We start from the raw sequence: 15297 nt of genomic DNA on the forward strand, positions 1-15297 counted from the left end.
TAACCAAAGGTGGTGGGAGAGGTGTAAAGCTGGCCATAGACGCAAAGATCTGGTCATACGAATCGAGGATTCGTACGATTTTCGGACCGCGTGTGGAGAGTCCCGTCATTTTTCGTCCGGCGGAGATCGGTAGTTTGGTCGATCGTACAGGCTGCTGATAATATCTCTGTGTGTATTGCTGATATGTACGATTTTCAGTGTGAGACTGTCACTAGCTTTGTCGAAAATAGATATCGTACGATTGCTGTCAGGGGCAGATCATTGGCTGATCTGTTCTTTAACTACTTTATTTGATCTGACTGGTAAGACTTTGATCTGAATGGTTAGTGGCAGGTCAGGAGATGGGGAAGTCCGATCGTACAATGATTCGTACGATCGGATCTTTGCATCTATGGCCAGCTTGAGTTTATAAATGAAAGAAACACAAGTCCAGGAGAAGGAAATTCAGGGGTGGTTTGTGGTGATGTTGACAGCGAAGGGGGCCATGGACATAGTCAGTCCTAAGGTGGTTTAACACAAAACTGTGGAACACATGTATATACCCATCTGTTGTACAGTGCTTCGGTATGTGTTAGCACTTTATAAATAAAAATAATTGAATTGTGATAGTACCATTATTATTAATAATAATTATAATAACAATGATGGAAACAATTGACTGACTTAGACTTTCATGTTACTGCAACATGATATATAATTCACATTGCTCAGTGAGTCATTTCACATTGAGTCAGTGATTGACACTTACAACTCAAACAAAACCTCATTGTTCCCAGGATTGTGCTGTGCTGCTTGTTTTATCTCTTTATTGAAGGGGACCCGTCACCCAAAAAAATTATTCAAAATCCTATTTTATCACATTAGTCAAGCAAAATAAACTTTAATTACACTATATAAATTATTTGAATCTTGCTTGCTTCAGTCTGGGATTTCAAAATTATAGCAAGCAAGCAATTGTGCACACTGTTATTAAGACAAGCTTTGCATCATCTCAGAATCTTGTTTGTGCACCAGAATGGAGGACCCAATGTCCATCCCCATGCCCTGGCTATACAATTAATCGGAAAAGAGAACAGGGGAATATGTGGAGAGCAGTGATATCTAGGAAGTGCTGAATGGAAAGTGAAAGTTATTGTCTGCCATGCCTCTATGCCCAGGGCATAGAGGAGTGGCAGACAATATTTGATTGACAGCTGAGATTGTAAATGAGCTTACAACAGCTATGAATGTTTTAATAAAAAATAGAAATTGGATTTCATGTTTAATTTAAAATGGACTTTTATTATACAGATTTTTGTGTCTGGATGACAGGTCCACTTTAAAAGCTGTTGTATTGTGCTGTGACCAACATCCAATAAAATATGTTTAGGGACAAATTTGAGACCACTGAAGTCTTGCATGTTGTCTATCACTGGATCTACCAAGTTTATACACTATAGTCGTCAGTTTTACCTTTTTTCTTCTTTTTTTCCAATTATGAAAGCTATCCTGACTGGAATCCCGACTCAGGACATGGAGTGTGAGTATTAAAAAGTATTTATTATACTTTTAATGTATATTCGAAATGTTCAGGACCTGTATTCTGCTTTCACCTTCAGACTCTTAGAAATATCTTTACAAAACACACTACTTCCAATAAAATAATTTCAGTGCTTTTGTTTGAGAGGTTTTTTATTAACTCTGGTTGTGAGAAAGATCTGTCATACTTAAACAAGATGAATTCCTTTCAAAAAAGTACAGTTAGGTCCATAAATATTTGGACAGAGACAACTTTTTTCTAATTTTGGTTCTGTACATTACCACAATGAATTTTAAGGGTAAGGCCATACTGGGCGTTTTGAGGAGATTTGGTCGCCTGGCGACTAATCGCCTCTTTTTTGTAGCTACCAAATCTCCCCAAAACGCCCAGTGTGGCCTTTCTCTAAATGAAACGACTCAGATGCAGTTGAACTGCAGACTTTCAGCTTTAATTCAGTGGGTTGAATTGCATAAAAAATTTGAGGAACTGAAGCCTTTTTTTCAACACAATCACTTCATTTTAGGGCAGTGACACACCAGGAGATTAATCGATATCGATAAATCGCTGCTTCTCTGGGCAACTAATCTCCTGCACTCTCCAGTAAAAAGCTTTCCCATAGGAAATAATGTGAATCGCTGGTGGTAAAACCCATGTGTCGCTCCAGTCTCCCAAAATCGCTTGACGTTTCACCACCAGCGATTCACATTATTGCCTATGGGAAAGCTTTTTACTGGAGAGTGCAGGAGATTTGTTGCCCAGAGCAGCAATTTATCACTAGCGATTAATCTCATGGTGTGTCACTGCCCTTAGGGGCTCAAAAGTAATTGGACAATTGACTCATGGGCAGGTGTGGGCAATTCCTTTGTTATGTCGTTATCAATGAAGCAGATAAAAGTCCTGGAGTTGATTTGAGGGGGGGGGGTGCTTGTATGTGGAAGATTTTGCTGTGAACAAACATGCGGTCAAAGGAGCAATCTATGTAGGTGAAACAAGCCATCCTTAAGCTGCAAAAACAGAAAACCCCATCTGAGGAGTGGCAAAATCTACAGTTTGGTACATCCTGAGAAAGAAAGAAAGCACTGGTGAACTCAGCAATGCAAAAAAACCTGGACGTCCATGGAAGACAACAGTGGTGGATGATCGCAGGATCATTTCCATGGTGAAGAGAAACCCCTTCACAACAACCAAACAACACTCTCCAGGAGGTAGGCATATCGATATTGAAGTTTACCATAAAGAGAAGACTGCATGAAAGTAAATACAGAGGGTGCACTGCAAGGTGCAAGCCATCCATATGCATCAAGAATAGAAAGGCTATATTGGACTTTGCTAAAAAAAAAAAAAAAAAAAAATCTAAAAAAGCCAGCACAGTTCTGGTAAAACATTCTTTGGACAGATGAAACCAAGATCAACCTCTACCAGAATGATGGCAAGAAAAAAGTATGGAGAAGGCGTGGAACAGCTCATGATCAAAAGCATACCACATCATCTATAAAACATGGTGGAGGCAGTGTGATGGCTTGGGCATGCATGGCTGCCAGTGGCACTGGGACACTAGTGTTTATCCATGATGTGACACAGGACAGAAGCAGCCAAATGAATTCTGAGGTGTTCAGAGACACTGTCTGCTCAAATCCAGCTAAATGCAGTCAAATTGATTGGGAGGCGTTTCATAATACAGATGGACAATGACCCAAAACATACAGCCAAAGAAACCCATGAGTTTATTAAAACAAAGAAGTGGAATATTCTTGAATGGCCAAGTCAGTCACCTGATCTGAACACAATTGAGCTGTATTTCACTTGTTGAAGACTAAACTTTGGACAGAAAGGCCCACAAACTAACAGCAACTGAAAGACGCTCAGTAAAGGCCTGGCAGAGCATTAAAAAGGAGGAAACCCAGAATCTGGTGATGTCCATGAGTTCAAGACTTCAGGCTGTCATTGCCAGCAAAGGGTTTTCAACCAAGTATTAGAAATGAACATTTTATTTTCAGTTTTTTATTTTGTCCAATTCGTTTTGAGCCCCTGAAATGAAGTGATTGTGAATTGTGATTGTGAAAAAAAAGACTTTAGTTCCTCACATCTAAACCTCAAAGTTTTTTTTTTTTTCGTTAAAGGTTATTCACCTTCCAAACACTTTTCAGTTCAGTTGCTTCCAGATTTTTCACCAGAAATAAAGACTTTTTAAAATTGCTTTCCAACTTTTATTTTTTACCTTTTCTCGAAAACGGAAAGTTTAAAAGTTTAATGTTCCTGGCTCTGGTTGTCTAGCAGCTCAATAATTCAGGTGCATATTCTAAACGATTACAATTTGCTACATTAGTTAATGCATTAAGTTTTTTTTTTCTCAGCAGCATTTGTGGAATATTAGCAACTATTGTAACAATTTTAACAGCTGCCTTTAATGAAACTCAGAGATTCTATTCAGCTGGGCCAAAGATAAGAAACGTATCAAGTAATGTATAATTTTAGAAAGTTTCTGCGTCGATGACCCCCCCCCACACACACACACTCCCCCAGAACTGCTTCAGAAAGACATAGGAAGGGAATAAATTAAACTTTATACAGGTACGCAACCTGTTATCTAGAATGCTCAGGATCTACGGGTTTCTAGATAACGGGTCTTTCTGTAATTTGGATCTTCATACCATGTAAATTGTGTAACATTACATAAACCCAATAGGCTGGTTTTGCTTCCAATAAGGATTAATTATATCTTAGTTTGGATCGAGTACAAGGCACTGTTTTATTATTACAGAGAAAACGGAAATAATTTTATTTGGATAAAATGGAGTCTATAAGAGACGATCTTTCCGTTATTCTGAGCTTTCTGGATAACAAGTTTTACTTTTTGTACTTCTATATTAGAAAAATGGTCACAATAGAAAATAGAAAGTAGTTGGGGAAAAAAGGCTTTTTCTAGTGAACTATCTGAAAACAAGTAGGTGTTTGAAGGTGAACAACCCCGTTAAGTACCTGTTTATATTTGCCAAAATATGTCTGCAGATATAGAAATCACTGCATTAAAAATGGTAAAGCTATATGAATTCAAATCTCTTGTACCTCTATTATTGTAATCTGGGGCAATTTAAATGGGGAACAGTAACAATGTATGGGACGTCTAAGTTCAGATATCCAACTCATGTGTATATTTTCTCTTTTTGTCCCCCCCCTCCCCTTCTATTACAGTAGGGGTGACCCATATGTGCTGCATCAGTCTACTAACCCAGCACCAGGAATTTTGGGACCTCCCCCTCCAGGATTAAATATGGGAGGCGGCCAAGATGGAGGTCGTAGAAGTCACAGAGGGCACCTGGGTAAAATTGTGTACTATAAAAAAATGTTTTTGACAGTGTTTCTCATTGGGCCATTGCTGTTTTTATTTTGTAAGCTATGTGCTTCAGTTGTGGATGAAAATATGCAGTTTGTGACTTAATACTCTGTTATATTACTCTCACTTAAAGTTGGCAGCAGTTACACCTTAGTACTGCAGAAATTCTAATGTATAGCTCTCCAACCTTCCTTCATGCCTATATACAAAATAAACCTATATAGACAATTTTTCAACAAAACCCAAATCAATAAAACCTATGCTGAAAATACATTCTGGCTATGGTCTTGTCCTATAATAAATATTATATATTTAAAGCAGTAACCGCAATATTTTTAATCCAGATGTCACGATTACGGCACTTCGAGCTGGCTTAGTTTACAAATCAGCTCTGTAGTACTAGTATAATTATCATATATACCTGTTTGTGTGTAGTATATTCATGCTTTGTTTTTTGTTTTCTTTTTTATGTATTTAAAGATCTGGGAAATGAAGACATACCAGGAGCAAGAAGCACCATAAGAGACAGACAGGTTTGACAAAGTTTCTGATGAATAACTTTGCTTTGTTTGCTTGTTGAAACTATACAATTAAAGTGCCCCCCCAAACACAGCATTTTGCAAATAAAAGAGAAGTTCTAAGCAACTTTCCAATATTCTTTAGCAATTTTCGGTAGCTTTAATAACATTATTTATAAAAGTCATTACTATGGAGAAGCAGTGTTTGTTTATCCTTTTCTCTTCTCTTGGTGTGACTCTTAAAACAATGTAACAGGAGTCTGTTCTCCTCTGTCTTTTAATGAGCTAGCTTGCTATGTTTGTCCAAAAGGCGGCAAAGAGTGCGGGAAAATGTACTTCCTTTATATTACTTTCCTTGCAAGGCAACTTCAGGCCCCCTTAAAGAAACAAAGCAATGCATCTGTTTCCGACTAATGGGAAAGCATTTTCAGGAGATTAGTTGCCAGCAGTAGAGCAGATTTATCACTGTGACTAATTTCCACATGTGCCATAGCCCTTCATTAACTTATGATATTTTATATTGGGGTTTTTTTTTCGCTTCTGGATTAGCATCTTTTCAATTTTGAATATTTGAATCTGTTATCTGGAAACCCTTATCCAGAAAGCTCTGAATTATGGAAAGGCTGTCTCTCGTCGCTTCATGTAATCCAAAAATATCCACATTTGTAAAAAAAAAAAATGATTCCCGTAATAATAAAGCATAGTCTTGTACATGATCTAAACTAATATATAATTAATCCTTTTTGGAAGAAAATCCAGCCTATTGGGTTTATTTAATGTTTACATGATTTTTAAGTAGACTTAAGGTATGAAGATCCAAATTACAGAAAGACCCGTTATCCGGAAAACCTCGGGTTCCTAGCATTCTAGATAACAGTTTGCGTACCTGTATAAAGTTTAATTTTTTACCTTCCTATGTCTTTCTGAAGCAGTTCTGGGGGGGGGGGGGGTCACCAACTCTGTAACTTTCTAAAATGATACATGATTTATTAGTAGACTTAATGTATGAAGATCCAAATAACTGAAAGATCCGCAATACGGAAAACCATAGGTCCCGATCAGTCTAGATCAGGGGTCCCCATCCTTTTTATACCTGTGAGCCACATTTAAATGTAAAAAGAGTTGGGGAGCAATAAAAGCATTACAAATGTTCACAGGGGTGTCAAATAAAGGCTGTGATTGGCTATTTAATGGCTGCCAGCATATAGGAGGCCACTGGGAGCAACATCTAAGGGGTTGGTGTGCAGCATGTTGCTCACAAGCCATTGGTTGGAGTTCGCTGATATAGATAACTGGTCCCATACTTCTTATCTGGTTGCTTGAGTAAGGCAGTAGTTTAAATAAGAGTATGGAAAAGGAAAAAGAGAGTATCTTAATGTGATTAGTAATAAAAAGTAACAGTTACATTGTAGCTTCATAGAGCATTAGGTTTTTTTGGCTGCAGGCATCAGTGACCCCCATTTGAAAACTTGAAACAGAGGAGAAAGAGTAAGACAAATAAGTAAACTATTAGAATAATAAATAATTGAAAGCTGCTAACAATAAGACATTCTATAACATACAAAAAAATTTAACCCAAAACTGAACTGCCCCTTTAATAGTAAATTACATTTCCAAATAACTTTAAAACCATTAAAACATTTAATTAATGTATATAGGAAACTTGCTTAGGATAACATTTACTTGTGCAAAATCAGTTTTTGGCTAAAGGAACTCTTTAAAATAAGGTTCCTATTTCAATACTAACACATCAATCTCCGAAATATTGGCACAAGGTGCTTTTGCTTGCCTCTCCCTCTAGCAAGTGTCGTGATTGATGAAAAAAAAAACCAGAAAACTGAGTAGGAACCATTTACATATGCCATTTGTTGAATTGCTAGAATTCTGTGAACTTTATATAAATTCTGTGGTTTTTTTACAGGATAACAGTAGAGTTGTTCATGTCATGGATTTCCAAAGGGGGAATCGCTTAAGATACCAGCTCTTGCAGCTTGCAGAACCATTTGGAGAAATTATAAATCATCTAATTTTAAAAAAAAAAAATGAGGTAAGTGTCTCTAAAAAAAAAAAACTGCAGAAAGTGAGAATATTATCAGAAAATTAACATTATGGGGCAGATTTATCAAGGGTCGAATTGAAAATTCTAATTTTTGAGGTTTTTTTTTATGGTCCAAACTGTCAAATTCGACTAGGGAGTTAATTAAATCCAATTTGAGTTTGTTCGGGTTAGATCTTTGAGATTTATCATACTCTGGCCCTTTAAGAACTCAAATTTGACTATTCGCCAGCTAAAACCTGCCAAATTGCTGTTTGTCAATGGGAGATGAAAGTTTGTTCGTACAACACCAGTAGTATCAAATGCCTTTATTAGAAATTCACATGGCAAACAACCTGGTCCGCGACGTTTCAGGCCGTCCAGGCCTTTTATCAAGCTTGATAAAGGCTGTTGGGTTGTTTGCCATGTGGATTTCTAATAAAGGCATTTGATACTACTGGTGCTGTACGAACAAACTTTCTTCTGGATTTATGGTGGAGGATGGACCACTGATGGTACGTGCACCTATTATCTCATTTTGTGTTGGGGGACTTCAGCTGACTCAAGCACACAAATTGTTGTCACTGGGAGATGTCACGGATCAGTTTGGAGTTGTTTGCAGCATTCCTGACACTCGAGTTTTTTTTGGAGAAATAAAATTCGATTTGAATTCAATTCGAGTTTTCGGGTCGATTCCATTCATCCAAGTTTAAAAAATTCTATTTTTTTTAAATAAATTTTGATTGGTCGAATTTTACATTTAAGGGAGTTACGGTAGTTTTTAAAAATTCAACATGAATTCGACCTTTGATAAATGTGCCTCTGAGAAATTTTGCTTGGGTTATATCCTATTATTTATTTATTACTAATTAGTAGCACATTGTCATTAGTGTGGAGGGGCCCCTTCTTGTAGTCTCCTTTTCATGTTGTTATGGAAAAGGGAAGTACTTTTAAAAGATGTTCAAATAAAACATGATATGTGTCTTTACCTATAGGATTGTCTCATGCAATACACCCACTTAACTGCCCAGTAACAACTGAAAAATGTAATGTATTCAGTTTCTTTATGCCAATGTCATACATGCTTAGTTTGAGGTTTTTTTCATGTATAACACCCTGTGGTTCTACCTGAACAAAAAGTCAGTTTTTCAGAGTGGAGTAACACAGATCTTCTGATGGTCCATACAAATCCATTAGGAAACTATGCCCCTGAGTAATGCAGGTCTCTCTCAAATTTTTCAAACAATCTATATTTCATATTTTTTTTGAAAAATATACATTGTCTGTTCCTCTGGCTCTGTGCTTGCAGATAAGCCAGCTAATTTATACCATCCATTGTACAGATGGAGCCATATCTTTCCTCTTATACCTCTTCCTGTTCATTTTGCAAAATGAATACCTATGTTAAAAACAAATCCATACACTCCCCTGTGTAGCAGCACACCATAAAGTTTTCTTAAAGGATAACTAAAGCTTAACTCAATAAGTATGCTACAAATGTTGTACATTGTTTTGGGCTTCTGTACCAGCCCAAGGAAATCACAGCCCTTTAGTGGGAAAGATGTGTGTGTCTGAAGATGCCCCAGTAGCTCCCCATCTTCTTTTCTGCTGATTCACTACACATGTTCTGCGCTGCTGTCATTTACTGAGCTTAGGTACCCACTCACAATATACAGTACACATAGAATAGAAATGTCACAATATAAGGCTGATTAGTAATTAGTACAGATAATTACTACATGGCAGCACAGAAACCAGTGCAACTTGCATCAGAATTTAATAATCAGCCCTGTAGCATCATCTTCTATTACAGACAACCCTCATTTTCTGCTTGATAATTTGCGACAACCCCTAAGCTTAGCTTCTCAACATCTGCTCAGAGCCCACTGAGAATGTGAGTGTCGCAGACACTTTCCAAGATGGTGACCCCCTGTGACATGTTTGAAGTCCGGGATCATCGCTGCTATTGACAAGCTGAAAATTTAGGCTGGTGCTATAAAATATGGCATTTTTATCCATAATCATTTTTATGGGTTAGTTCTCCTTTAACGGGGTTGTTCACCTTTGAGTTAACTTTCAGTAAGATGTAGAGAGTGATATTCTGAGACAATTTGCAGTTGGTTTTTCATTTTTTATTATTTGTCGTTTTTCAGTTATTTGTCTTTATATTCGGCAGCTCTCCAGTTTGCAGTGTTTAGCAGTCTGGTTGCTAGGGTCCAAATTTCCCAAGTAACCATGCATTGATTTAGAGACTGGAATATGAATAGTAGAGGGCCCAAATAGAGGAATAATAGAAGGTAGCAATAACAATATATTTGTAGCCTTAAAGAGCATATGTTTTTAGATGGGCTCAGTCATCCCCTTTTAAAAACTGCAGAGTCCGAAGAAAAAGGCGAATAATTAAAATACTTTGAAAAAAATATTTTTTTATAATTTTTTTATATAAATGTTTTAATTATATCTTTATAATAAATTACGAAATTTAAAATAAATGGTCGAATTTCGAACTTATGGGAGTTAAGGGGAGTTCTTAAAAACTCACATGAATTCGAAATTCGACCTTTGATAAATGTTCCTCCCAGCGTGGTCCATGCACCTGCAACTATTGAAGCAGTTGCCTCTTTTGTGCTTGGTGCTAAGCTATTTTACATTTTTTCCCTTTTGTCCTGAGTGCTCTGGAGGCCTGGACTAGGAATCTGTAGATTCTGGCAAATGAGGGGCTACTGTAAGATTCCACAGTCAGTCACTATTTATTGGGCCTGTGGGGGGCTGTTTGGGTCCCTGTGTACTTGAAATACCAGGGCCTATTTTGAATCCCGGTCCAGGCCCAATGCTCCGGTTAACTGATATAGCTCTCCTGCCCAAGAAAGTTGCAGGTAAGAAAGACTTGGCAGACTTTCTATGCTGCTCAATATAAAATATCTATATTCCTGCTGTAGCCATTCTGGGTTGTAGTGGATTTCATACACGCTATTTAAAGTAGAAGAAAAAGTCACTGGGGTTCCAGTTTGTTATTCACCCCATTGTGACTTTTGTTTACCACCTATTCACCTAACAGGTAACACTTTACTACCATAGTGGTAGGACTCTGCAAAATAAAAACTCTACCTGTTGCAATAATTTTTTTTAAAAAGCTTCCTTATTATTCCTTATTATATTTTATTATTTTAATGGTTAAAAGATGCACTATCCCTCTGGGGGAAGGTGTCACCGAAAAGGACCATAGCACAGCCTGTTGAACCTGCCTCCTTTACAGGGCCAAAATAGATTGCATTTCCAGACCAGATCTTTGCATATATTGTAATCTTCACTGTAGATCCACAGCCTGTTTATAGATATAAAAGTTAAAAGGTTACAACAATAATTTTTTTATAATCTTATATGTATATTAAAGAGGAACTATCAAGAAAATTAAAATGTAATATAAGCTTCAACACACTTAAATAAGAAACTTTCTAAATATAATTAAAAATTCTGAAATAATCAGGTTTATCTTCACTATTCCTCTCTCGGCATCTGTTTCTTTGCATTCACTCTTCACGCAGGTGTTGGGTGTTAGATATTCATTGACGGTTAGATCCAATATATCCAATATATCTTATAGGGGGGCTCTGTTTGCCTACCAGATGTATTAGAGCTCACTCCAGAAATCCTGTCTCTCTACATGCAGAATTTGTGCAAAAGGCAGTTATTTTGTTAGATTGTGTTTGTACTGGAATCCGTTATTTGAATGAGCTCTAATACATCTGCTGGGAAAGGAATCCCTTCCTTTTAAGATATATTGGATCTAATTGGCAATGATTATCTGATACCCAACTGCTACAAGAAGACAGAATTAAGAGAAACATATGCTGAGAGAGGGATAGTGAAGATAAACTTGATTATTTCAGAAATGATGCAGAATATTTAATTGATTAGATATATATATATATATATATATATATATATATATATATATATGATAGTTCCCCTTTGAGAGCATTATGAGGTTTATTTAATTGCAATAACATTTATAATGTCAAGCATAAATTCAATACATAAGTAATTATGAATGCTCCTTGTTATTCCTCCTAGGCGTTTATTGAAATGTCTACATCTGACGAGGCTCTAGCTGTAGTCGATTACTACAGAACAAACACAGCTCTTGTATTTGGACAACCAGTTCGAGTTCATTTGTCTCAAAAGTATAAGAGAATTATGGTAATTTTTGTAATTTTTTTTGTCATATTGGTCATTTGTAAAATGTCTTTTATAACCTTTTTGTGTCAATATTAACGACCACCTTTTACTTAATTTAGGCAACTTATTCCCCTTCCAGTGTCTCTTCTTGACTATCACCATACTTTGCATTAATTCGCAGCATTTCTCTCACCACCTCAAACACCCAAATATGGACCACACATTGGCCCTGATTTTCCATATTTTCTCCATATTTTGCCCACCTACCGAAACTGATTCTGCAACTTGTTGGTTAAAATGTATGGCAACCTCACCAAATAAGTAGATCTTTGTGTATGGCCAGCTTAATCTTCCCCATCTGCACCTCTGTCCAAGTACCGAAACTTTAGCCCCTGTGTTGATCACTTTGTCTTTTTTTTTTTTAACCTTTTAAGATTGTGTTTTCTACAGACACCAGGTGACAATCCTGAACCGAGACCTGATGTGAAACCAGATGTTGGACTTGTGCTTCATCTGAGTAACTTGCCACATTCTGGCTATTCTGACAGTGCCGTAGTTAAACTTGCCGAGGCATACGGAAAAGTAAAAACCTACATATTGATGCGGAAGAAAACCCAGGTGAGAATGTGTGCTGTTGGTAATTATATACATGACAAAAGACTTTGTTGTAGATACAGACGTGTACCTAATAGATAGAAGTAAGTTTCTAAAAATGTACGCAAGAGTTTAAAAGGTCTCCTCATGCCGAAGTGTAAATAACATGCAGTTATAGCATACCTTAGCTCCCATGTGAAATTGCTTTTCACTGGCCAGATTATACCCACTCGTGTAGGGCAAGGAATACCTTTTATAGCGGATCATACTACATAATTTTTTAATATGTATGTATGTCATTTTGTCATGATATTTCTAATGTAGTTTTTATTTCTAAATTACACTGCAAATAATTCACTCTACCATATAAAAATGGCATTCCTGAACCAGCAAGTGTATTTTTTTATTTGTAATATTGGTGTATAGGCAGCCATCTCTGGTAATTTTGCCTCATCATGTGCTTTCAGAAAGAGCCAGCACATTAGGATGGAACTGCTTTCTGACAGGCCGTTGTTTCTCCTGCTTAATGTAACTGATTGTGTCTCGGTGTGACCTGGATTTTTACTATTGAGTAATGTTCTTAGATCTAACAGGCAGCTGTTATCTTGTGTTGGGGAGCTGCTATCTGGTTACCTTCCCATTGTTCTGCTGTTAGGCTGCTGGGTAAAGTGATATCACTCCAACTTGCAGTACAGCAGTAAAGAGTGACTGAAGTTTATCAGAGCACAAGTCACAGGACTGGCTGCAGCTGGGAAACTGACAATATGTCTAGCCCATGTCAGATTTCCCATAACAGTATCCACTTAAGCTCAAGGATTCACCAATTTTCAATGGTATATAAAGCCTACAGCTATATAAATCTTTAGATTTGTTAGCACTTTTTGAAAACACACACACAAAGCCCTCACAGGAAATCCATACACTGCTTCGTAATTGATCAGTTTATGTCCAGGATGCTTGATTATATTTTGTTGCCCTGCTGAGTTTATTCATTGCAGCACTAATTATACATGCACATTAAGCTCCTGCAGGAAAGAGGGAGATAATGGAGACAGGTGCTCTCTGTTGGAGCTAAATGGTTTTATATATGGCTCTAACATTTGGGTCCCTTTATTCAAAAATGCTGTGAGAAGTGACACGTTTAATGTGTTGCAATGCCCTTAAAGCTAAGTTGACAATCCAAAAGGTTTCCCTTTGACCCCTGGAAACGCTTTCATATTTATATTTTTAAGGCCTGACATTTATTTTGAAGATTGTGTATACCTCACAATTCTAAAAAAAATGATTGAAAACAAGCTGCAGTTTACTTGCAGTTCGCAATTTTTAATACAGGTCCCGTTATCCAGAATGCTTCGAATTAGGGAAAGGCCATCTCCCATAGACTCCATTTTATGCAAATAATCCATATTTTTTAAAATGATTTCCTTTTTCTCTTAATAATAAAGCATAACCTTGTATTTGATCCCAACTAAGAAATATTAACCCTTTCACTGCCAGCTGATTTGGTACTTTTATTGCCAGACCATTTTTGTACTCTTTCACTTTAAGGGCCTTTCCTTGGGGGGGTCTTTTAGTTTACTCAGGAAATTATTTTTTTTTTTTGGGGACAACCTGAGCTTTCAAAATATGCTAGACTGTAATTCCACTTCTGTATGATGAAATGAAAAAAATAATTTCACATAGTACAATCACATATCCGAAACATAATTTATTTTATGTATGAGAACACGGCAGATTTGGAAAGTTCTCAAAATCTCTAAGCAGTACACTTACCAATTTTCCAAAGCACCGCTCCACAAAACAGCATACTTCTGATTTCAAGGCCAAACATTCCACTAACCGTAGGTTTACCATAGAAAACTACCCATTATTAGAAAGAACAGATTCTGGAGAATCAAAAATATCTTATGTACTCCAAACTACCAAGTTCCAATTCTATCCTAAAATTATAATTTATTTTATAGAAATTGGAGAATTTTTTGAAAAATTACCTAAAAGTTTCCAATCTACTGCATCATATATCTCCCACATCATTAGGTACCAATGTAAAACAGCCTAAATATGAATGCCAGTGCACTGAACAGTTTGATTCCCAATATGTATTGGTTTACCTAAGTATGTGGCATATAGGGGCCCAAAAATATAGACACCCCATTCGAGTTATCGGTTCTGTAATTCCAGATACTGCAAAATCAACACATTTACATCATTTTGGGGTGGGCAACGGTAGAAAAAAGTGTTTACCCATGAAAACCATACATTTTTGGAAAGTACACATTCCCCGAATCCAAATTGGGTATGCATGTCTTTCTACTCCAAAGCACAAAGAGGCAAACCTTTCCTAAATTTTGGGGATATTTCTAAAAATCACCTCAAAATTCCATCCTGCAGCTTCTTATTTCCCACATACTATTATATATCAAGATAAATCACCCCAAATATGAAAGCCTGGTGTCCACTGAGCAGTTTGATACCCAATGTACATAGGTTTATCGAAGTGCATGGCATTTAAAGGCCCCAGAATCTACCTTGTGCATACTTATCTGATGGCTTACATTTTCACTAATTTATAAACACTGCCAGTTTTATGTGGGATAAAAGGTACAAAAAAATTAGGGTGACCCCTGAAAACCATATATCTTTGGAAAGTACACATTCTGACAATCCAAAATGGTTAATTGTCTTTCTATTCAAAAACTACTCAACTGCAAAGCGTTTTTTGACATTTCTGAAAATCGCCTAAAAATATTGCAATTGGCCGAATTTATCTCACCCAATTTCTTACATACAATTGTAAAACACCATAAATATTGATGCCAATGCTCCACTCAACAGTTTGATGCCCAATATACCAAAGCAGTTGGCATGTGCGGACCCCAAATAAAAATAGTGCATATGAATTTTCTCAGCTGCCGATTCGACATCTTTGAATGAAGACGACCCTGACTGCGTATTATGTGCCACAGGACCCTCCTAACAGTACAAAGACCCCCAAAACCATATATTTTTGAAAACTGCACAATCTATCGAATACAAAATTGCTAAAAAAAAAATTTTTTCCCAAATTATCAAAGTGGAAACGACGTAAGGAAAAAAACTGCAAGCATAAAACAAATCA

The 15297-nt window shown here is 36.8% G+C and overlaps 1 protein-coding gene across 6 annotated transcripts in view; it reads left to right on the plus strand.

Moving 5' to 3' along the window:
• Positions 1-15297, plus strand: part of matr3.L (matrin 3 L homeolog) — a 43826-nt gene that overhangs the window by 10832 nt on the left and 17697 nt on the right. For 4 of the 6 annotated variants that reach the window (XM_018242132.2, XM_018242135.2, XM_018242134.2 and 1 more), the window contains 6 exons: positions 1484-1519; positions 4712-4839; positions 5334-5386; positions 7293-7418; positions 11481-11606; positions 12036-12203. In XM_018242132.2, coding sequence (XP_018097621.1) covers positions 1484-1519; positions 4712-4839; positions 5334-5386; positions 7293-7418; positions 11481-11606; positions 12036-12203 — 637 coding nt within the window. The remainder of the gene's footprint in view (positions 1-1483; positions 1520-4711; positions 4840-5333; positions 5387-7292; positions 7419-11480; positions 11607-12035; positions 12204-15297) is intronic. The other 2 variants (XM_018242133.2, XM_018242136.2) reach the window with 1 other exon arrangement.

Source organism: Xenopus laevis, chromosome 3L (assembly GCF_017654675.1).
Source record: "Xenopus laevis strain J_2021 chromosome 3L, Xenopus_laevis_v10.1, whole genome shotgun sequence".
Taxonomy (NCBI): domain Eukaryota; kingdom Metazoa; phylum Chordata; class Amphibia; order Anura; family Pipidae; genus Xenopus; species Xenopus laevis.